The sequence below is a fragment of the Abrus precatorius genome, unplaced genomic scaffold, assembly GCF_003935025.1.
Source record: "Abrus precatorius isolate BTA unplaced genomic scaffold, Abrus_2018 Scaffold6, whole genome shotgun sequence".
Taxonomy (NCBI): domain Eukaryota; kingdom Viridiplantae; phylum Streptophyta; class Magnoliopsida; order Fabales; family Fabaceae; genus Abrus; species Abrus precatorius.
Window position 1 is genome coordinate 20144279 of NW_020874406.1, and position 25327 is coordinate 20169605.

At 37.3% G+C, this 25327-nt stretch overlaps 1 protein-coding gene across 3 annotated transcripts; it reads right to left on the reverse strand.

Moving 5' to 3' along the window:
* LOC113868400 (importin-9) lies at positions 1-25195 on the reverse strand. 3 transcript variants are annotated; one of them, XM_027503922.1, is made up of 34 exons: positions 24962-25195; positions 24201-24262; positions 23577-23669; positions 22119-22290; positions 21589-21704; positions 14998-15084; positions 14794-14910; positions 14569-14632; positions 14342-14484; positions 12966-13013; positions 12808-12876; positions 11319-11394; positions 10426-10556; positions 10082-10141; positions 9882-9951; positions 9698-9762; positions 9550-9611; positions 9356-9479; positions 9224-9281; positions 8568-8680; positions 6548-6625; positions 6394-6456; positions 6205-6300; positions 5979-6088; positions 4796-4985; positions 4411-4525; positions 2022-2134; positions 1837-1914; positions 1048-1113; positions 842-973; positions 663-719; positions 492-572; positions 176-391; positions 1-44 (listed from the first exon to the last, which is right to left on the reverse strand). In XM_027503922.1, exons 1-33 carry the CDS (start codon positions 25083-25085, stop codon positions 341-343), a joined length of 3084 nt encoding a protein of 1027 aa, XP_027359723.1. In that variant the 5' UTR covers positions 25086-25195; the 3' UTR covers positions 1-44; positions 176-340. The 3 variants fall into 3 exon arrangements, with proteins under 3 accessions (XP_027359723.1, XP_027359725.1, XP_027359724.1); XM_027503924.1 differs by having other exon boundaries at positions 23577-23659; positions 23994-24262; positions 24962-25088; XM_027503923.1 differs by lacking the exon at positions 14794-14910 and having other exon boundaries at positions 23577-24262; positions 24962-25088.
* Between the last annotated feature and the right edge of the window lie 132 nt (positions 25196-25327).

A 25327-nucleotide genomic window follows, 5' to 3' on the forward strand; every position in this document is an offset into this window, starting at 1 on the left:
TTCTTATGCTCTTTTGTGCTACCAACTGATGTTTGCTCCTTTTTCTGTGATAAATGACATAATTGGTATACAAACAAAAAATTGGTAAATCAAGAATAAGCAGAAACCAAGTAAAAGCAAAACTGATAACTGATACATATATAACACATCGAACAAAAAGAATAAAAAAACGGACAAGGGGGGAGATAGCAGCAGAAAGAAAGCATCCTTCAGAACAAACAGATTCCCCACGCTGAATAATGGAAAATATTCGTTTCCAAACATCCCTTTGTTTCACTCTCCCTGGTAATATCAACCCATCCCTATGACAGCACTCACCCTGTGATTTCACGATAAATTCTCATCTCTTCAGTACCATTTGAATAGCATTTCGTTGAGACTGAGTCAAGCTCTGCAGTGCAAAACACAATACATTGCACAAGTTCAGTAACATTCGTCTGTAAGTGTTAAAAAGTTGAACATACTGAAAATAATTCCAACTGCATGAAAACCTCAAAAATGTGATCTAAGAGCTGTCTGTCAGACTGAGAGAAGTTAACAAAGAAATCTACCAGGTAATTTGCCAGATTTATCTGTCAGTTGCAACCATAATTGTTAATAAATACATATTGCGGGTTAGTGCAACACATTGAACAAATGAAACATAACTCCAGAGCACAGACCTGATTAAGAGGATCGGCAACACTTAGAAGGTTATCTTCATACTGATCATCTTGATCCTAGCAATTTTGAAGCAAATGCAGCAAAATAAAAAGAATAAATTAAAATTTCAGCATTAATATATGATGATATAATTGCACGATAGAGAAATTAAGTGACAACAGCTGCAACTCAAACAAACCTCATTAAATACTTTTGCCATCGCTTCAAGATGTTCGTATGTGGGTTTTCCCGAAGCAGATGTAGACACTGAATAAAGAAATTTTTTATCATTTTCAATGTCATCTGTTTGAACTTCTTCCCAGTCACTGTCCTGAATAAAACAGTTTATATAAAGTTTACTAATTATTGTATAATTAGTATACATATCAACATGCATTAAATTACCTCATCATTGGCAGCCAAAACTTGTTCTTGTATTTCAGTTAATGCATCTGCCAATAAAGCCACAATCTGCAAGATATTTTAAAAAAAGCACGAGGTTTATTTACAAAAGAAATTTCTTTTAACTTCTATCCCCATTGTCTCCTTTTACAGGCAAACATAAATTTTAACCATGATTGTACCACAAAAGTAGCGTTGTTAAAATTCGGCCTAGACATTTTGTCAAAACTGAGCTCTGGGTTCTAAAAGCAAAACTCATTTACTGATTTAACAACTGTTAGAAAAGTAATGTGAAACTATTCATGTGTTTTCATCTAATAGCTTATGCTTTTGGAATAGTGGTTTATGGCATGATGTCAAACCTCTACAAGACCAACTGATCTATGGTTTCATTCTTGTCAGTCCCATTCTTATACCAAAAAGTTGAATTTCAGCACACAACAGGTGGGTTTGTACATTATCCACATGTTAACCCTCAAGGACTCGTGTGTGAGGGGATGAGGAGTGTAAGAGATGTAAAATAAAGCTTTTTGTCTTCCCCTAATAGTTTAAACTTTTGGAATAATTGGTTTATGAAAAATGCTTTGCTAACAAAAACCAAAGAAAAAAATTATGCAAAACACCAATAATTTGCAAGATAGATCCTCAAAAGAATTTCTTGAAGAAATACAAACATGCCTAACACTGCCATTTGATTTCAACATATCATGTCCAAACAACTAACCTGTACAGATGAACAGAACAGATTTCTTCCAAAAGTTCAAAGCGCTATATATAATAAAATGAAATTACCTTTGTAGGAAGTGGCCACATTACCCATTGATCTGGAGCTGATTTAGCTTTTGATCTTGTGGTTATTCCCATACCAGACTTCATAAGACAAATAAGTTGAAGAAGTCAGCAAGGATTCAAATCCCACCACCCCCCCTCACCACAAAAAAACAATAGAGAAGAAATAAATAAAATAACAGTAATACCTTAATCAGATAACCATGGACATGTGTTTTTGCCAGTTCATTGTGCCTACTGGATAGCAACAAGGCCAGGGCACTTGTAGTAACTTTTATTTGATAGGCCCCCTGTATCTCCCCTGCAATCAGATATCAAGTGGTAGCAAATTTACTTGATCTAGCTTATGCACATTTGATTCCTTATTAATCATTTTCATTTTTTGAGAAAAAGCTATAAATAAGATAAACCCAATTTTCATGAGAAAAAAAAGAAGACTATCCACACAAAAACACACACACACATATCTGTTTCTTTGGCTTGAGGCAGACGTATTCTCAACATAAACATAGAAGACACTGGCAGATCTCATCAGATAGCACAGTTATTTGTGTCAATACTTTTCATGAAAGCAATACTGCTAAAACAATAAGAAGCTTGATAAAGAGAGGTGGTGAAAAGCAACAAGGGGCGTTAGAATATTAACATGCGATTCATGTCGTGTTAAATGCATTTAATGTTTATAAGAATTACTACCTAGGAAGTAGCACTAGCATTTTTATTTTGAATCAGCAGGAAGCAGCACTAACTTATTCTTAGCCTACAGATGTTCTGCATAAAAGATGTCCAACATAAGAAAGCAATCTCTCTCTCTCACACACACACACACTTTATTGAAGACTTGGAAAAGAGAGAGAGAGAGAAGATAAAGAGAATATCTGAATGAATAGTATTGATTGTAAAAATTGTTACGAAGTATTCAGAATAGACAAATATATATAGGCAACTGAAAGCTCAGATCTGTTACAGACAGCTAAGCAAACATTTTGCTATAACTTCTATATGATGCGACAGCTAACAGAAGGTGATGACTGTACAGACAGCTTGAACTACAACTAACTGATATTGATGTCAATTAAACTGGAGTCGAAATCCTCTGTGACCAATCCCATTACAGTTCAATTGCCTTGATATGAAATTGGAGAAAAGATCCAATTAGTACCTAACAAAAACAAGGAGGGACACTAGTCCCATATAAAACAAAACAAAAACACAAGGTCCCTGATAATGTACTGCTTAAGAAAGCAATCTCTCTCTCCCCCTCTCCCCTCCCCCATCACAGTCTCACTGCCACATTCTAAAAATATGGAACTGCTGTAAAGATACAAATCGGTGCCTAAAAAAACACAAAGCAACAGACAGCTTAGTCCCTTAACAATAACTTAACACAAGGTCCCTATTAGTTTACTTTGCTCTTTTTTGTCTTTATCAACTATCTCTATTGCACTTAATGCAAGCACACACATGACATTTTAAATTGCTTGATTGACAATGACATGTCCCAAGTGAAGGTAACCCTATTCTTCTCATCAAAATGTTGTTTCCGCTCTCCCCCCAGTGTTGCTTCTCATGGACTCCACCCTCTTCCCACTGTGTCTCCTTAGTCCTTCCTCACTGTCACTAAATCAGTAATAACTTACTGCATGAGTGAAAAGATTTACTCTGATGAAAAAAAAAAATGAATAGAAAGAACAGTGCAGGATACAATATAGAACTATTTGGAAACCTATCTGTTGAATTTAGGCTTTAAGCCTAACTCAACCAAAAGTTAGCTCATAAGGTAAGAATTGCTTCAGCCTTATAAAGTATTATTTAGCCATATCTATAATCATTGTGGGACTTCAACACACGCCCTCACACTCAAGCTTGGACATCTAGACCATGAAAATTATAAAACTATTTTTCTTTTAATATAGGCATTGGATAAGCCACAAGATGACCAGGTAGGTAGGACTAGGAAAGCTGCAGGACTAGGTAAGTTGCAGTTGCACTGGAAAATCCATGGGATCAGGTTAATTGCACTTGAAAAATTCATGGGGCCAAATTTTCTTTTTTCAAGTCAAGGGTGGCCCAATATCAAATCTAAGGCCGACTTTGATACCATGTTGAGAGAGAAAAGATTGAGAGACATAGAATGAAACCAGTGTGTGTTTGATACACAACGAAGAGTTTTATTTCTAATGACAAAGTAATAATTACATAATAACTACAGAATATACGATTACCTAGTTACCATAATTACAAATATACTGATTTTTCTAATTAACAAATTTACATATTTAACAGTTTGACTGCTAAAATTTTAACTCAATACTAAAAAATCATTATATTCATTATTTATTGGGGTAGAATTGCAATGAAATAATTAATGTTTCATTGAAATCCAAAAATGTCACTTAGTATTGAATTGTTTTTCTTTCCTAATATGACACTTAATTTGAAATGGAGGGAGTATTTCAGAGCTATGGACGTAGTATGTGGTGACAACTGACAAGTTTATAATCTGCACAGTAGCAAATGACAACAAAATCACATACTAAGATACCTTAACAAACATAATAGTAGAAGACTGCTCACCTTGCAGCTTAGTCCATTCTGACATTACATAAGCAAAGGAGTTAGCATGTCCCTCGGCAGGAATTGAGATCAGTAAATCAACAAATTGTCCAACATTAGGAACACTCATGTGTACCTAAATTTAAAGTAATATAGGAGAAAATTATCTCTACAGGAAAAAGGAGAGTGACGGATCTTGCAAAACAAATAATGCAATTTAAAATAAGATGCAATGGATCATTTCTAGAAGCATTGGCTAGTTCCAAAAAAGTTTTAAAAATGACTATTCCTAGAAGTACTGGCTTTCTAGTTCTAAAGACTATTAATAAAAATAGAGATTTTCCATTAACACTGAAAATTGAAACTAGAATCATTCAAAATCAATCTGAAAAATTGGCTATATTACCAATCTGGCAAAAACAACAAGCAATGAGCTTGTCAAAGCAGCAATTTGAGCAGATTGCATACGTCTGACAAGAGCAGCTACCAGGTCTTGTATATGTACTGCCATTTGTGATGGTAAATGCAAAACAAGTTGAAGAATGTAACTGCCAACAAAGAAAGACCCAGAGCTTTCCAAATTGGGGTCTAGTAGTCTGTTCCAAATTTAGAATAAATCAAGCAACAAATCAAAAACTTAAAAAGAGAACATGCAGATAAACACACAAGCAATAAACCTATCCTACTTGAAACTATAATGGAGACTGGAGAGTTCAAAAGAAAACCAGAGGCAAAGTAAGCCTTTCTAATTTTGAATTTTTTATCAGTCAAACCAGTCAGCAATAATTCCCTATTAATGGTTCCTTGGTAAAATATCATTTATGTCAGTTTATTGTCCTCGTTGGTCTGTTTTGAGTTGGGTCACTCATTTTTAGGTCGTTTGGTACTATTCAGTACTATTCAACACTGCTCGACACTATTTGGTACTAATCCATGGCTATCCCTGCCCCTCAAAAGGCAAAGACTTCCATTTTTAGCAACTATGGCAACCTCCTAGATTTGTCGCTAAGGGGGAGACTGAATATCTCAAAACATGGTTTAATGAATTTAATGTGAGAGTTGGACTACTCTATGCTGTTAAAGGTCAATAGGTTGTCTACAAATCTAACATACAAAAATCACATTAATGCGCTATTTTATCTAAGTTGTCAGCCCCACCTATTAGGAAAAGACTTGATTTGTTTGTTGGTGTAGTTGAAACTTCCACTCCATTTCTAGCCACAAAAAAAGTGAACACTACCCTTTGAACAACTTTTAGACATAGATTTGTATAAACTAGGGCAACAAATTGATTTTTCCATAGAAAAAAGAAACAGCAATGACTAGTTACACATTTCCCATACTGGTTTTCTCCTTTCCCATATCCTACAAGGTTCAATACAAAAAAAAAACAATTTTAAAAGCATAACGATATTTCATGAATTACTAGGTATGCTTAACTTGAACTACGTAATTAGTTAAGGATTGTGTCATGCATATCAATTCTAGTCGAAAGACTCATTCTGAAGGCCATTGAAAATTACCTATCACAAAAGGAAGTTTGAAGCGACATAGTCAATTTACTAAGAAATGTAAAATAACTGCCTTACCTTGAAGCTACATCAAGTAAACTTCTCATAGTTGATCCAGAATCAGATCCCCAAGCAAGAATTTCCTGTCTTCCCCCAGATAAAAAGGTAGACAAACATTCTGTAGCATTCTGCTCATGTCAAGTGAAAGCAAACATTTAATCCCATGTTCCAATCAGAAATCGTTGCAAATACAAATAATGAAATAGGATGTATGCATGTGTGTATCTAGCAAAAAACAAATGACCTGAATTTCACTGTGGTCATCATTTTGAAGGATTATTCTGATAACAGCATTAAAAGAGACATCATATATTGCTTTCACTATATCAGCAGGGGCATTCTGTGTAAAGCTACAACAAACTGAGATTAGTCAATCATAAGATAAATACAGTGCTCAAAGGTCAAAGCTATGTTTCCATGTAAGTATACTTGCCTTCAGTAACATAGTTACCAGATCTAATGACCCAGCTACCAATCCATCAGCCTGCTCTTGGGGCTATCAGAACATTTAGAGGAATGCATAAGTAACAAAGCTATTATTCTAAAATAATTAACCATTGACACTGAATAACTTTAAATAGTCATACTTTATCTAAAATTGGTCCAATGTATGGCAAAATTCTGGAAATCAATGGATGTATACATCCAGGAATGCTTTTGATAGCCTGGAAAAAAAAAAAAAAAAACCAGTTTCATCAGATAACAAAGAAATTATTGTAAAAACTGCTTTCAAAGTCAATGTAGTTATGAACCTAGATAACCATATATGGTGCATATCGAGTAATAGATTCAGATCAGAAAGCATCATAGACAAAGCTAAAATTTGCATCTGAAGGGTGGTCAAAGTTGGAACAACTGTTACAAGAATGTAAAACCTCTAATGACCACAAAAAAGTACACAAATATGGTAATTACAAGAAAACAAGCCAAATTCAAAGCAGAGGAGCAACACATGGGCAGGGAGTGAACAAGGTCATTCAAGGTCCTAAAAAATTTCTATCCCTGAGATGAAACCCATGGGTTTGAAAGGCACAAATGAAGCAACACATAGGCAGGGAGTGAACAAGGATCTAAAATCTAGAATGTTTATGTCAGGAGGGGTAAGGAAGAAAAGGCAAAGGTTCAGTTACAGGCTGAGAGTGAGAATACACATGTAAGGTGTGTAATATGGAGACAGTGAATGCTCTCTCTGAGGAAATTTGCTATAGGATGGCAAAAGAGATCCTTCTGTAATTGTTCCTCCTTTCAAGTAAATACTAAATACATTTCTTTTTCTCTTTCATTGCATCTCCTATCAATTGGTTCAATGTGCTGAATAACCTCACCAAAGGTGTATGCCCAAGCACAAAGAACCAGTTCCAACAGCCATGGATGTTTGAGTAGCCTCTTTGGAAGCAGCTGCAAAGTCCTTGTCCAAAAGGGCATCTAAGGTGCAGGAATAGATGAAGGGGTCATCCAAAATAGTTTTCAAAATAATGATGGAGGAGAAAATGGAAGCTCATTGGGAGAAAGGACATGATCATTCTCATGTGAGAACTTCAGTTCGTCAAGTAGTGGTGATGAACGAGATTCAAATAATGTGGATGAGGATACGGTGCAGGATCTGCATTTGTTAGAGAAGCAGGTAGAGTTAACCTGTTTCAATGGATTTGATCCTGCAAGGCGGATCTTAAGGAAAAAAGCCTTCACAATTCAGGAGATGCAATCAGAGACTAAGATTAGACTTGCACAAGTGAGTATGAGTGGACCTTCTATGCACTGCTTGAATTTGTGGCGCAGGAATGAAGAGACACTAACATGGGAGAGCTTGAAGCATTCTTCTTTGCTTTTGCAGTTTGGAGGTCTCCTCTCCAAGTGGAGAATCTGTTTGAAAGTCTCTATGAGCTGCAATGATTTGGATTGATGGAGGAATACATTGAACAATTTGAATGTGGAAGTCCCTCAGTTGGTGGAGAAGAAATTTATGGCTTATTTCATGCATGATCATCTTCAAGGAAGTTTCCATCGAAGGTCTCCACAATCCACCAAATTCGATTTGAATGTTGCAATAAGCACATGCAGTGTAAGCAGACTTGATTGCTGATGCTGGGGGGAATTCTTTGCAATGAGTTCTTGTGAAATTAGAGCATGGGTGTGGTGGTCGTAGTCATTGGAGTTCGCTATTTACAAAAGGTGATAAGTCCAGCCATAGAATAATAGAACATAACAGGTAGAAAGAGTTTCAACAGAAAAAAGGATGACAACGAGGTAGAAATAATATTTCAAGGAAAAACAAAGGAGAAAAAAAGGACGGGAATTGAGATGGGGGATTTTACCATTTGAGTTATCAGGTGCTGATGGAGAGGAGGCAGAAAGCGCTATGTTATGAATGTGGAGGAACTTCATTTTGGTATAAAGCATACACAATCTCTAACATAAAATAGACAATAGGTATGATAGAACACTTCATGTTAAAATATCATTTTTTACATTCCTACCTTCCTCGTCCAATTCAAGATAGGATCACAAATTTGACAACCAAAGTCATAACTAATGTAGGATGCTAGAGAAACAATAACAGAACTCTGCAGATAATATTCACAAAACAAAAAAAATCAAAATCATTACCTCAAGAACTTCAAGTGCATCAATACTGATAAAAGGATCTGAAACATGTGATGCCCATACATTAAGGATTACAGGAGAAATCATGTGTTCTACCATTGCCGTCGATTCATGACCTGAATAAGCAACAATGAGAGAATAAATCCAGTTGAAACAGAGACAAGAGACAGATTTGAGTGAAAACTTGCTTGAGAGATACCCTCTTAGCCAAATGATTTATAATACAGGTTCTGTACTAGAGAATCCCATAATTTTGGGAAAGAAACAAGATTACAGTATAGTTACCTATTACAAATATGTACAAAAATTCAAGCTAATAACAGGAAATACAGTCAATATAATCAAGCCAAAACAAATAACAAATTAGAAAATATCAAGCCTAATCTCAACAAATAGCTACCTGAATAGATAGATAGACAGAGAGGATTTTTTTTTTTTATTTGAAAGTGAAAGAATCAAATCTTGATCATTAAATCTTACTATGAATGGTTAAGATTAAAACACAGAAGTCATGTGAGTTCTTTAAAGTCGCATAAATTTTTTAAGTGATCATGTAACTTCTAAAAACTCTTAATTTTAACCATCCATGTATAGTTATATGGTTCAGATTTGCTCCTCTCACCAGATACATCGCATACATACTTTCACTAGATACTAACCTGCCTTTACTGCTGCATGCAATGTGTCAAGTACCATGTGCAAGGTTTCATCTGATGCCTGGAAATCAAAAGATAACTATCACATGCAACAATAGTAAAAGATATACAGAAAAAGGATGTATTTGTGAGTACATGATTCAGAAGATCTGTGAGGGATGAAAATAAACCCGACAATTGCAATTGGACAATTTCTTTTTTCGCTTCAGGGAGGAGCTGGGAAAGTGCTCGGCAGGCACCTACTTTTACAGGTGGGGGGCTGTTAAATGCAATGTTAGAAGAGTATAGTACAAGAAGAATACAAACTGAGGCAAGTTAAGTGTGCTTACACATCCATTGTAATTGCCTTCATTGCTGAATAGAGAAAGTGCTCTAGGACACCACTGCTTATCTGTAAAACATTATGATCAGTTAGAAGTCAGAGAGAGAGAGAGAGAGAGAGAGAGAAGCAGTCATAAAACAAAGGGATACGTTTACCAAAGAGGAGAATTTAGCAACTGAAGTAAAAATGCGAGCATATAAAAAGGGGCATTCAAGAGGACCTGTGAGAAAAACGAAAAACTAAGATTATATAAAGACATACATATACACCCACGCACAGTTGCATTCACTGTAGCAGAATGGGAGCTTAAAGGAGGCAAGGGGAGAGTTGAGAAGTGACCTATTAGAGAGTCCTCAGTGACAATCTGCTCAATCAGGTGCTTCAAGCTGCTTAACCCAAATCCAGACTCCTATATCAATAAAAAATCATATCATAGTTTATCCTATTGTAAAACAAAACCACAAGTTATTGAAAATGGAAATGAAAAGGTTTACAAATTCTGCTATTTAGAATTCAAAACCAAAATCAAAATACCAAACCTGTGTCTCAAACAGTTGTTCTGAAAGAGATGACAAGGCAAAAAGAGTAGCTTCTCTTATCTGACAAAAATTAGCATGTATAACAAAGTTTAGACTGTAGAACTAAGAAATCTGTCTCTCGTATCATGTTTATTCAGGAATCATTGGCAAGCATACCATGAAAAAGATTAACAGAGCATATATATATATATATATATATATATATATAAAAGGATTGAGAATCAGAAATATTTTTAAAATAGCATGTGTCAGCACTCAGCAAGCCAATCAAATTTTGCAAATTACATTATATACCAAATATGCTAAATTTCTAGATCCAAGGAAAAATGACATGCTGTATTTACCCTCCACCAGCTTGCATTGCCAGCCACTTTTCTGATTTGAGACTCAGCAAACCATTGTTTTGCAGCATCGATGATGGCCAAAACTCCTTCACTATCAGAAGAATTTACTACCTCTTCCAGTAAAAGCACACCTACAAGAAGCATTTTTTTTTTTTACAAGGCTCATGAAACACTACTAAATCAGATACATGCATTCATATGAACACAGAACAATAAATGAGGAATTGAAATCATCCAAATCTAGGGGTGACAATTGGATCCATTATCCATTCAGTCAGTTCATCCATACAAATGTTAAATTCAAGCCATACAATTACAATAGTAAATTTAATGGATTGTATGGGTTGGGCTAGTTTTAGTTAATGAATAGCTAATACACCAACCAAAATATCTATTGGACAACCAATGGAGATCCATTTAGTTTAGAGAGTTACATTAAATTGTTAACGGAATACTAAATGGAATAATGTATTATAAATTATCAATCCATAATGATCCAATCCAAAATCCATCCATTTGAAAACATTATTGAACGACAAGCTGTTTATAACTTGTTTGGTTTGGCATTGCGAAGGTTGCCAACTCCGTTGTGCCAAATTACAAGACCCCAGAACAAGGTTTCTGCAGAGGAGAAATTTTTCAACTTTCGCCAACATAAATGCTGACGGAGTTTCACTTTATATCCAAACAGACTCTAAGTGTTCTTGAATGATTAAAGTCAAAGAAATTACAGAACTTCATTATAAGGATAAGGACTAAAATTATCATAAAAATCACCAAAATAATTACAAAGAACAAAACTAACTCAACAAAGGAACCTATCAGTCAATTGAAATAAATTACCACTATCAGAAACTTAAACTGGCAAATAAATCTTAAGGGAAGCAACTGACCTGAGGTGCGACAGCTATAAGTAGCATCTTCTTCATCAGCAATGAACTGGTTAGCATCCACAGACCACGTATGAACCTAAAAGTGATAGGACAATAAAAAGCATTGTCACCAATCTTCATTCTTCAGTGTCCTAGGGGGGGCAGCCCCTGTTCTATCAGTAGGGGGTTACTATTATTACATTAATTTTATGGACACTTATATTGTGCCTGCTATACATGGATATATCTAATTAAAAATAAATTTGAGTTGCTGACTGTATTTCAGCAGTTCAAGAAGATGGTTGAAACACAACTTCCCAAACTAAAAAATCTGTGCAAAACAGATTGGGGTGGTGAGTACAAACCCTTTACCAAACTATTAACAGACCTTGGAATCATGCATAAGGTCATTTGTCCACAAACTCACCACCGGAATGGAACTAATGAAAGAAAACATTGTCACATGGTGGAAACTGGACTAACACTGCTGAATCGAGCATCTCTTCCTTACAAATTTTGGGATCAATTGTTTGCCTTCATCCTCTGTGAATGGTGAAATTCCATTTATTAAGCTGCTCAAAACTGACCCGACTATCTCACCTTATACACCTCTGGATATGCCTACTACCCTTTATCAAGCCTTACAATCAACAAAAGTTTGAATTTCATTCAAAGGAGTGCATATTTCTTGGTATTCCACAAATCACAAGGCATACAAGTGTCTTTCTGCTGATGGGAAAATATATATCTCCAAAGATGTTGTGCTTGATGAGAAAAATTTTACTCCCTTACACCTTCAGCCTCACAAACCAAATTATCTTCCCTTTCTTTCCCACCCTCTACCATTGCACACATATCAACACTTCAACCTACCTTTGCACCTAACAATCCTCTAAGCAACTCTTACAATGCTCCATCCACTCATCTAATGCAAACCAGGTCTAAATCTGCTATCTTTAAACCAGTTACATTGCACACGTCTTTTGTCTCACCTAGAACCAACTGAACCATCTTCAGTGGCACAAGCTCTCTCAGGTCGCAGGAAGAATATTCTGCACTTATTTCTAATAGAACTTGGAACTAAGCACCTCTCCCTCCTCACAGACAAGCAATAGGGTGAATCCAAAAACATTGGTGCAACACCAACTATACAGGATGGAACCAATTAAAAGACTATCTAATACACCCTTTGCTTCCATTATATCTCTCACAAACAATCACAAATGCAATGAAGCTGTAAATTGCTACAAGAAGCAGTGAAGGACTTGATTATTGCATGAGCATCCATTCATGATTAAATAGTAAAAAATAGATAAATAAATAGTGGATACTGAGAAATAGATCAATCTGCACTCAAGGAAGCTGCAGCCTTTTCCTTTCAAATGACATCACAACAGTTTAAATAGAAAAAATATTATAAAATAAATCTGCAGAAAGCTAATCAGATACTACCACGCAAAATGATGACAAACATGAATTAGGAGCAATGAGAAACTTTAAAATGGTATACCTGCTGTTCAGTCATTTGAAGAAAAGCAATAGTATAGTAAACCAATTCTTTGACATTAGCCACAACCACCTATAAAAGTGAAAACCACATATTAAAGTATGGTGCAATAGGAAACATTTAGCATAAAACTAAGATTTCAAGAATGTTTTGAACCAAACCTTTCCTAGTCTGGGATTACCCACAATAGTCAACAGAAGTTCAAACAGCTGTAAATAAAAAATAGATGCAAAAAAATAATTCAGAAGTTATTACAAGAAATCAAGGAAACACAAGCATATAACTACATGGACCTGAATACATAAGTTTAGACAGATCTCAGCCAGTTGATTACTTAAAAGCCTATTATTATTATCTTTGATCTTTTCCATACAAAAATTCAGCAAAACAACCAACACACTAACAAAATGTGTAGATCAAACAAAGAGACTCATTTTTCATTAATAAGCTAACAAAGCCACAGTATCAAACAAAATTATTCTCATCATTTCCAATAGCACCTATAGTAAAAAAAATGACAAAAAATTGTTTAAGATGGTTTGGTCAGGCCACTAGAAGTATTAGTGAAAAGAGTAGATGACATGACAAAAGGGGTAGAAGAAGACACAGAAAAAACTTTAGAAGAAATTATTAAAAGAGATCTAATGATAAATATTTCTGAGAAGTTGGTTTTTGAATAAGCTCAATGATGTCATATAATCTATGTAGCTGACTGCACTTAGTAGGATAGTCTTGGCTATTGTTGTTCAGCAACTTCAGTATCCTCTATGCACTCTGGTTTGACTGATTTTGACAATTCATAATAACATTTCTCTCTGGAAAACTGACAATTATGCTCAGTTCTGATTAAGCAGCCAAGTTAGAATGAATTGTGCTCAGTATTAGATAGTTTTGTAGAATCTTTATTTTTCATTGAGTATCTAAGTTTGTCTTCTCTCTCTCATTAATTAGCTTTGTACAGCTTAATTCTATCTGATTCTAGAGCCCAAAAATCATGGGTGAATACCCCTGTACAATTTGCATCATTCTATGACAATAGACAGCTGAAAACTCAATCATTTGATTCTTTAAAAACTCATTAGAATACATGAGTAGAGGAAAATGAAAGTCATTTATAAAAGAGAATCTACACTCGATTTTCTCCACACAAAAAAAGGAGCTATATATGAATTTCAAAAATTCATGCTGGTTGACTAATAGGTATCATCTATTAGATGATATTTTAAAGTTTGTCCACTTAGTCATTGATAAGAAGTATAGAAACAGAAAAGAACAGTTCAAATCAATTTGATGATTAATTCATTAAAATATCACCCAGCAAACAAATATTTGCAGGGGCAGGCCATCAACTTAATAACATAAACCAGAAATGAAAAGCCATTGACAAGGAGATTGAAGAAATCACTTGCAAAGTTGCAAGAACTAAAACCAGTCCATTGACTCTGGCATGAAAGTATCTCTTCACAGCAAAATGTCATTTTTTTTGCATTAGAAAAAAATTAACATAATAAACATAACAAACTGCTGCTATCATCACCTGGATAACAAATGAATCAAGGCTTTTTTCTGAACCATCAGAATCATATCTTCCCTCAAATGAATCTTCTGTTCCTTCTATAGATGCTTGCTCATAAACCCTCAAAGAAGAGATAAATGTATTCCACAAAGGTCCCAACATAACTACAGTGAAAAGCATTTTGTAAAACAAATAAACTGAAGAACCAGAAACGAATCTTAGCAACTTAACTAGGGGAATAAACATACCCTCAAATTCACTTGTAATGAGGCTTGAAAAATTCTGAATGAACTGATTCAAACACTTCAAAACCTTAACAAAGAAAAATGCAATATCATGTTATTATATATGAAACAATATGTGTGTGTACACATGCGCACAGAGGGAGGGAGGGAGGGAGAAGAGAAGAGAGAGTGTGTGTTTGTTAAAAAATTGTTGTGTGTAGATAGAGTACTAAAAAGCACCAAACTAACCTCCATTCTAATACTCCAATCATCTGGATTTTCAGACTGAACTGGAACTTCTAGAATAGAAGAAAATTGGTCCATCCATGGTTTAAGCAAAGGAATAATCAGAGAACTTGTTTCTGCCTAAACAGAATATCTTGATCTGTTAATAAATAAACTAATCTAACAACCACAAGAACTGTGCCGTGTCATTTAGTACCAAGAAAATACCTGATAGACACCACTGATTGTCCCCAGCATAGAAGTGCAAGAATAGACTATTGAAAGGGCCTTTGTTCGAATGTATGTGTCATATATCTGCATGGCAATAAGAAAATAAAAAAAAATGTCAGAGATAACAGAAGAGTTTCAATCTACCATGTAAATAATTTTTCTTCATTTTCCTCTTAAGAAATCACAGATCTGGGAGAAGTATTGACACGAATTATCAAAAAAAGTTACATCAGAAATATATCAAACTAAAGGTAAACAGAAATGACTGTTAACTACAACCAAACTTGTCAAGTCATTGAATATAGTCCTTCCTTTCTTATTTTTAAAGCATAGTCCTTCCTTTCTTATTTTTAAAGCTATGAAGCTCGGATACTCCAAGCAGAAGTATCAGTATCAAACATGTATCTAATATCGATACATATTGGATACGCTGGATACATTTCCAAAATTATCCAAATTTTTATTTTATTTTAAAAAACAATTTGCTTCCTTGATACGACTAGGATGTGGCTCAATACATTCGAATACGGCTTAGGTCAGTGGATATGGTACGTTTAATTTTGTTAAAATTGAGACAGTCTGTTTCAAGATTTTCACAACTGTTTGACACCACTCTTCACCTACAGCTAGGACTTGTTGCAGCATGGGTCTTGTCTTTACACAAATAAGGGTTGCAATTCTCATGAGTCTCGACTCTCACAAAATCAAAACCAACTCTGTTATAGAGCTCAAGGCTTTCACACATAGAAGTGGTTTTGGATCTTGCAAACATCACTCGTTTCTAGGTTGCAGGTCAGTGGTGATGACTGGCAAGTTGCAGGTCAATGATGATGGTTGACAACAGATAGAATAGGAATTTTGAATGAAGGAGAATGTATTGACTAGGCTCAATCGAACTAAAGCACTCTGAATGTTTGAGCTCTCAAGTGGCTCAATTTCCCTATTCTCAAAATAATACACGCTATCTCTTCTATCTAACATAACCTTTATTTAAACTACCTCTAATGGAAAAACAAACATCATAACCGAAAGATAATAACAGAAAAATAAAAACAGAAATTAAATTGAGAAAGCTAATCTATTTCCTAACACCTTTCCTAAACTGTTGCCTTTTATAAACTTTTAAACCCTCTTGAAATTTGTCTCTAACAACACTCCCCTCTTGAACAACCACCTTGTCCTTAAGGTGAAATGCTGGAAATGCTATCTGAATGTCTTCAGGAACCTCCCACGTGCTCTCATGATCTGGCAAGTTCTTCCACCTAATCAGCAGTTCCGTGTCTCCTTGGCTGTTGGTCCTTACTGCCAGGACCTCTTCCGGTTGTACTAGTAACTCCAAATTTTCATTAAGACTGGGGGGTAGGGGCTGGCTCCTTACTCCGGCTGCCACACATTTTTTAAGCAGAGAGACATGAAAAACAAGATGTATTCTTGCGTCTTCCAGTAGTTCTATCTTGTAGGAAACCTCACCAATTTTCTCCATCACCTTGTAGGGGCCGTAGTATCTACGGCTGAGCTTTTGATTGGTTTTGGTGGCTAGAGTCTTCATTCTATAAGGCTGGATCTTTAAGTAAACCATTTCTCCTACTTCAAGCTCCACTTCTCTCCTTTTCTTATTAGCTTGGGCCCTCATTCAATCTTGTGCCCTATTCAGCTGCCACTTTAAATCTCTGAGGATGCAATCTCTTTCCACTAGAGCCGAGTTGACCTCCTCCACTGCGGATGCACCAACCTCCCCTCGTATGATAGTCTGCGGGTCTCTACCATATAATGCCTTGAAGGGGGTAGTTCCTGTTGAACTGTGATATGTGGTGTTAAACCACAACTCAGCCCAACTCAACCATATAGCCCATTGCTTCGGCTTGGTGCTAGAAAAACACCTCAAATAAGCCTCCAAGCACCTATTTGTTACTTCTGTTTGGCCATCTGTTTGTGAATGGTATATTGAACTGAACCTTAGTTTGGTCCCTACTGCCTTGAATAACTCCTTCCAAAAGGAGCTCATAAAGACTCTATCTCTGTCTGAAACAATTGAGGCTAGGAATCCATGCAACTTCACCACCTCTTTGTTGAACAAATCAGCCACGTCCTTGGCTGTGTAAGGGTGAGCTAAGCCAATGAAGTGACTGTACTTAGTCAGTCGGTCTACCACCACTAGGATAGTATCCTAGCCCTGTGACTTCGGTTGTCCTCCAATGAAATTCATGGAGATATCATCCCAAACTTGTTGTGGAATCGGCATGGGCTGCAAGAGTCCAGCCGGGCTTAAAGTCTGGTACTTATTCCGGTTGCAAGTATCACAAGCAGCCACATATTCTTGAATAGTCTTCCTCATTCCTTCCCACCAAACTAAGCTTGCAATCCTCTTGTAGGTTCTGAAAAATCCTGAATGACCCCCTATGGCGGAATCATGAAACTGTTGGAGTAGCAGTGAAATCTGGGAAGAATTTTTAGGGAGTACCAACTTTCCTTTATAGAAAAGCCTTCCATTTTTTAGCTCATAGTTGTTGGCTGTAGGCTCCCCTTGTATAATCTTTTGTATGATGTCTGTTAACTTCTCATCCCCTCTGATCTCCTCTTCTAACCCTGCCCACTCTTGGGAGGTAATCGTAGAAATGGCCTCTAGTTGAAGCTTCCAGGAAAGCGCATCTGCAACTTGGTTTTCCTTTCCAGCTTTGTATTTGATTTCAAACTCAAAGCCCATGAGTTTGGATATCCATCTGTGCTGCCCTTCACCCAATACTTGTTGATCAATTAAAAATTTGAGGGATTTTTGGTCTGTGTGCACCGTGAATTTCCTTCCAAGCAAGTAGTGCCTCCACCTCTGCACTGCTAGAGCAATTGCCATTAACTCCCTCTCATACACAGATTTCATTTGGTTTCTGCTTGAGAGTGTATGACTCCAGAAAGCAATAGGCCCTCTCTCCTGCATCAAGACAGCCCCTAATCCTGTCCCTAAAGCAGCGGTTTCCAACACAAATTCCTTTTCAAAGCTGGGGCCTACTAGCACGGGCAAGGAAGTCATGGACTTCTTCAAAGTTTCAAAATCTGTTTGGGCTTCCATGTTCCAACAAAATCCATCCTTCTTCAACAACGTTGTGAGAGGCCAAGCGAGCTTCCCGTAATTCTTCACGAATCTGCTGTAATCCCCTCAATCCTTTCACGTCTCGCGGTGCAGGCCAGTTAATTATGTCTTCAATCTTCCTGGGATCAGCCTCTACTCCTTCCTTAGAGATAAGATGCCCTAAGTATTCCAACTTTGCTACTATAAAACAGCATTTTTTCTAGTTGATATACAGCTGGTTCTGTCACAATAGTTCCAACACCTCCCTTACTTGCCATACATGCTCTTCCTTGATCTTGCTGTAGATTAGTATGTCATCGAAGAAAACTAACGCAAACCTCCTCAAGTGGGGTCGGAGTACTTGATTCATGAGGGATTGAAACGTGGAAAGGACATTGGTTAACCCGAAAGGCATTACCAAGAATTCATAATGCCCCTCATGTGCTCAGAAGGCTGTCTTTTTAATGTCATCTTCTTTCATCCTAATCTGGTGGTACCCAGATTTTAAGTCCAGCTTAGTAAAGATTTTAGCTTCGCCCAGCTCGTCTAACAGCTCTTCTATTACTGAAATGGGGAACTTGTTCGGTCTTGTGATGGCGTTCAGGGCTCGGTAGTCAACGCAAAACCTCCACCCTTCATCCTTCTTCTTTACCAACAACACGGGGCTTGAGTACGGGCTAATACTAGGCCTGATGATGCCAGTCTCTAAAATCTCATCCACAATCTTCTCAATCTCATTTTTCTAACGGTAGGGCCTGATATTTGGTATGGAAGCTCCCTCCTTTAGGACTATAGCATGATCGCATCTCCTTGCAGGGGGTAATCCCCTGGGCATTTTACCGATGTCGAAAAACTCATTGAGCAGCTCACTCATGGTTTCAAGTATCTTTTGTGAGGTTTCTTCTTCGGGTTGAGGCTCCACTGGGGTTACCAAAACACCTACGCCTTCCTCCTTCAGCGCCTTCAAGGTCGTCTTGAACGTGGCTCCTTTCTTGCTCAGAGATGGGTCTCCCTGTATCATCAGGATTTCTACGCCCTAGTGCCACCTAATGTAGAGCTGAGAGAAGTTTGCTGTGATTGTCCCCAAACTTTGCAACCAGTCCATACCTAGTACTACATCCATGCTTCCCAGTTTGATGAGGAAAAATGTTTGTATTATTGTCACTCCCTGCACCTTGAGCTCGACTCCTTCGCACACTCCTGTACTCTGGTGCTATGCTCCCGTTCTTAGTTCCACTCTGTATTCTGGGGTCTCTGCTACTTTTAGCCTCAATTGCTCGACCAACGCTGTGTGCAGGAAATTTCCTTCAGCGCCACAGTCCACCAGAATAGTGATGTCGCGGCCTTTAAGACTCCCCCGCACCATGAAAGACTTCTTGTTGGTGAACCCCTTTAAGCTTTGCAGTGAAATCTTCAATATGCGAAGTCTGGTTTCCAGGGGAGGTGCTTCTTCTTCTTCTACCTGAGTCTCGTCTCCTTCCTCCCCCGTCCCTTCGCCTTCACTTCCTTTCACTAGTTCGAGCCAAAAGTGTCTGTACTTGTACACATGCTCCTTATTCCATGGGTCCCAACACTTGTAGCACAGTCCTCGACGATTTCGATCATGGATTTCGGCTTGAGATAAGCGTGGTCATGTTTCTGATTATGTGGTGGGTCTCGTTTGGGTTGCGAGTCACGCGTGGTGTTATTGGGCCAGGCTTTGGCTGTTGTCTGTCCCAATTTTGAGTAGGGCGAGCTATTGGGCCTATTGTTGCTGGCCCCTTTGGCCCACTGGGCAACTTGGTTATTTCTCCAAGCTCGGTTTCTCTCTTCTAGAAGGATGGCCTTATCCTTCATCACCATCAACACTCCAGCTCCAAGCTCCTTAGCTCTGCCCCAATCTTCTCTTTGAGTCCGTTGAGGAAGACTCCGATCTGCACCTCCATGTCCAAATGCTTAAGAGGACGCGAGAGTTTCTCGAACTCCTCTATGTATTCCCGCACGGAGTTGGTCTGTATTAGGCGAAATAGTACTCCAAAGGGGTCCCTGCTCGCACTTGGTTGGTAGCGACCTAGCAAAGCGCTTTTGAACTGGCGGCACGAAGGGGCCGTCGTATGCTCCTCCCAAAGCGTAAAACAGTTCAAAGCCGCTCCTTCCAAGGCGAGGAGCACCACGTCGAGGCGCTCATGACTGGTGATGTGTTGGAGGGTGAAGTACCTCTTAATTTTCACCAGCCAGCTAACTGGGTCGTCGCCGGAAAAAATTAGTTCAATTTTTCGATCACGGTCTGAGGGTGGGGAGTAGTAGCGTCGACGGTCTTGAAACGGGGAATGGTGGTGCCGATCACGGTCTGAGGGTGGGGAGTAGTAACGTTGGCAGTCTCGAAACGGGGAATAGTGGTGCCAGCATCTGGAGGAATCTTTAGGTTTGCGAGGGGATAAGGATGATTGTCCGTGGTGGGGGTCGGGGGAGGCTGAGACCTCCGATCTAGATGTGGGTCTCCACCTTCCTACAGATTGGCGGCGGACGGCCCTGGGTGGTGCGCGGTCACGCCGGCGTGATCGGCCCCGCATAGTCATTCATTGCAGCAGCTCTTCCAACGTCTTCTCCACAAGCTCTAAACGTTCAGACTCCATTTCAACAAAGAGGTATCTTCGCACCCCAGGATAGAGCTTTGATACCAAATTGATAGAATAGGAATTTTGAATGAAGGAGAATGTATTGAATAGGCTCAGTCGAACTAAAGCACTCTGAATGTTTGAGCTCTCAAGCGGCTCAATTGCCTTATTCTCAAAATAATACACGCTATCTCTTCTATCTATCATAACCTTTATTTAAACTACCTCTAATGGAAAAACAAACATCATAACCGAAAGATAATAACAGAAAAATAAAAACAGAAATTAAATTTAGAAAGCTAATCTATTTCTTAACACCTTTCCTAAAGCCTTTTATAAACTTTTAAACTCTCTGGAAATTTGTCTCTAACAACTCACAACACTTGATCATCGTGGGTCTCCTCTTCACATGTAACAGTGATTCTGAATCTCGCAAAATTGCTCTTTTCTGGACTTCAGCTCTCCCACACTAGTGCTCAAAGCTTTTGCACGTTGGTTCTATTTTAACTATTCAACCATACTTTGGACTTCAATTTTTCCACCATTAAAGCATCATCTTCCCATTTTATTTGGGCATTTTACTGCAATTGTGGTAAGACATTTAATTTAAGAAAATTTATAGAATTTTTCACATTAGCATAAGCACTTATGCACATGTGAATAATCCTCCAAAAGCAACTTAATTCTTCCAAATCAATCAACTTAAAAAGGGGAAAAAACATTATTTTACAAAACAAAGAATGTATTAAATAAAGGAAAGGAAAAAATGCAAGAGGATAAGAAATCCTCAAAAACTTTACCAAGAAATAATGATGAAACAAGAAAGTGAAAAAACTATGAAAACTATACATGTAACACAATACACCAAAAAGAAAAACATAAAACAGGATAATTAGAAGCTTAACAGAAAAATATACAAAAAATAACCTGGGGAGAGGACACAATTGTCAGCAAACTCGGGAACAAAGCTGGTATTAATGTTGTAACCATTTTATCTTCCAAGTCCACAGAGAGAAGAACCAAACATTTCATAGCTCCATGCACTGGAATAAATTATTAAAAAAATAAATAAATAAGTGGATTTAACATACATAAACTCCAGTAAACACTGTAACCCCAAAACAGTGCAATCACTTATTATAAAATTATTTCCAGAAAACTTAAGAAAGAAAGTGAAGGAATCAACTAGTCACCAGCATCCAGGCCCAATTCAATTATTTTATTGATTAATCATGTACAATCTGAAAATTCTGGCTGATGATCCAAAAGTTAGAAAAACATGCTAAGAAAAACGTAAAGCAAACAATTTAATTCAAGGATATGATAGGGCTCTTATCATCTGATATTTAGTCTCTAGTCTCTACAACCAAATGAAGCCCTTTTTCCACCCACGGCTTTTCCACAATCATTCATATGTAGAAATCCCAAAAATGACCAAATCAGGCAGAAACACTTACCTCCATTCAAGTTTGTTTGATTGTTAATCAAATTCAGGAGAAATGGTAACAAATCTGGCCATAACTCTGGCCAGTCATGTGTTGCAATGGAAGCTACAGCCATACCAATAGCTGTGCAGATTTTCCTATGAGGGTCATCCAATGTCAATAGAAGCATTCTGCGGATGATTTCCTGATAATGGAACATACTTTAGTTAGTATGAAAAAAGTGTATTTTCGAAGACAGTTTTATTAAATGAACTGTATCTGAAAAGAACAATTACAGGTTTACATAGAACAAGAAACAGTTTTACAATTTTATCAGTAACATATGAACCTATCATTAAGTTTTCAAGAAATTCAGGTTCTGGAAAATAGATAATATTTGCAGTAGCAGATATGAGATCCATGAGGCCAACATTGGAACCTTGAAATCAAATCAAGCCCCATTAGGGGCTTTCAAACTTTGCTACTACCCTCCATCCTTATCTAGTGGAAAGAGAAATCATTTAGTACAAAAGCTCAATGGGAGAAGATATAGGTGCATGTGGATAAGGCTAGACAAAAGGTGTTCTTATAATAGTACTTGGAGCGTGCTTTCTTCTCCTGCATCGGTCTTCAACTCCTCCATTGACCCTCTTCTCTTCCAAGCCTTTATTTGCTGGGTTCACTGGGTGATTCTCCTTCTCTTCTGTACCTGTATTTTGCTGGCAGCTGGATTCACATTTTTCTCATCTCTTCTACATCAGGTTTGCTAGGTATAGGGAAATCCAAGCTGTCCCTTTTGGTGTTTAATTTTACATTTTGGGACCTCTTAAGAAGTTTGGGGTTGTATTTTCTTATGTTATATTGTCACTTATGAGTTGTTAAAGACCTTCTTAAGTTCTTATGGATTTTGAATTTAGTGTAATTGTTTTTATTTTTAGTGGTTTAGAGGGTTTTTGTGATTAGTTATGCCATTTTATATGCACATATATGAATGTATATGCACATTCACACACTCAAACACATCTGTTTTATGATCCCATGTTTTACAATCTTAACTCCTTTTCCAATCCTAAGTAAAATCTCAATTTTGGCTTCCTTGGTAGCTACAAAATGCTACTTCCTGTCAAGCCCCAAGGCCATCCAAGTTTTTCAAAAAATCTGTCCCCATTCCCCTTCACTCTCAAAATCATAACTGCTTCCAAATCTGTGCACCTCCTATTGGACCCCTCTCACACTTGCACTTAGCATAACAATCTCTCCTGTTTGACCTCCACTTATCCCTCTTTTCCCTTTTCTGGAATATACTTTCCATATCTTAGAATCATGACCTGACTGGTGCACTACTGACACTTTGTCTTGGGCTCAAGGATCTCATCAGTTTCCCTATCATTAAATCTAAAATCAAATCAAGGTTGGAAAGTAGTTTCCTGAAATAGCTTCTAGACATTGACTTTTCAATAACGTTCACAATAAAAATGAAAACATATTTACCTTTTCATTGCTAGAAACAACAGGAGGTTCAAAAGATTCCTCACCCTCCTGCCAATGCTTTTTAACTAACTGCTTAAGAAGGACTGCAGCTAAGTAGAGGAAGGTTAAAGTATCCAAGTTCATAAGCTCATGGAAGAAGCCAGATGAGTAATTTACTAGCACAAACATTTAAGTTGTAACTCTAGTAAAGTTTTTCACAGATGGATGGAAGAAAGAAACAGACAAGCCCAAATTAAACTTTTGTTTTCTCCTACAAGAATGAAATATCTAAAGAGTGAAAGATTCGTAGCATGAATGTCTTTGTAAATTTAAAGACGAGATAACTTGATTACAACAAAAATGTCAACTCTATGACTAGCATTATTGCATACAAAAGAAAATGTTTCCCTCCTTTGTTGTAAAATCAGCTGTTTTCACCTTCAATTACAGCAAGTTATATATTAGCAATCCCTTCCAAATGATGAAAACTAACATAATGATTGTTATATCAACATCCACTGTGAAACTGCCACAATAGGTATTTCTTTCTTTCAGAAAGAAAAAATGAAATAAAAAATCAAAGGAAATATTTTGGTTGTGACTCAAAAATCATAATAAGTATGTGATCATTATGAAAAAGGATATCTGACGCAATCCCACCGCAAGCTCCTTGTTTGCAGCAACTTTTGATAATGCACTGCCAAAACCTTCACAACAATTGAACATTCAAAATTATCACATAAACATGGTTGAACAAGATGGAAAATTTTAGTTGAACAGCAATGAGTATTACCGATTACGCTCCATCTCCAGTTGATAAATTTCAGAAAAGATAAGTTACACATTATAAAAGAAAAAGCAAAACAGCCAGCAGTGCTTCATTTAAGAAAATAAAACATGATTCCCATTTAAGTACGATAATTTTCAAGCCAAGACTGATGCATAACACCATTGTCAATTGCTCATATATTCAACAGGCGGCCATCCCAGTGACTGAAAGCATCCACTCATATCCTTGTTAAATGGTTATCCATAGCCCCCCCCCCTCCCCCCTCCCACCTCCTAAATACCAAAATCCACCCCTTCGCTCATCTTAATTAACTATTCATTACACATTAAAAACAAAATCAACAAACAGCATTCACAAGCAAATTCAGCTTCCAAAATCCATCACTATTCCCCTCAACTGCATCACTCATTCCCATGCTACCAACATTTTAACACAAACACCAATCAGAGCACACCTAACAAACCAAACAAGTATCTATTCTGTTCAGCATATTTCCAATAAACAATCGGTTTTGCCCGGGCTAACAAAACAATTATTAACAATAATAATCCATCCCAAACGTGTACTAAGAGGAAAATTCTCAGTGATTTAAGAGAATTGAGCTGGCTAACGAAACCTGGTTGGCGAGAGGCTTGATCGAGGGAAGCCTCGGCGAAACAGCGAACCTCTGGGTTGGGGTCGAGTGTGGCAGACAAGCAACTAAGCAGCCATTGCTGATCTTGATCCACCACGTTGGCCATGCGCGAAACAAAACGGAACCAAAAACCCTAGAGCGCGATAGAACGGAACGGAACGGCGAAGTTTCGGTTTTTGGCCGCGCTGCTTTTTCCCGCTCTGCTGAAGGAATATATAGAGGTGCAGCTGGGAAGGTGTTTTCAAGTTGATGGAAGGAGGATTATAGAGTGCTTCAACAGTGGCAGAAATGAAATTTTCATCAATAGTTCCCAGTCTCCTACCCCTTCATTTTATTTTTAGCCTTCTA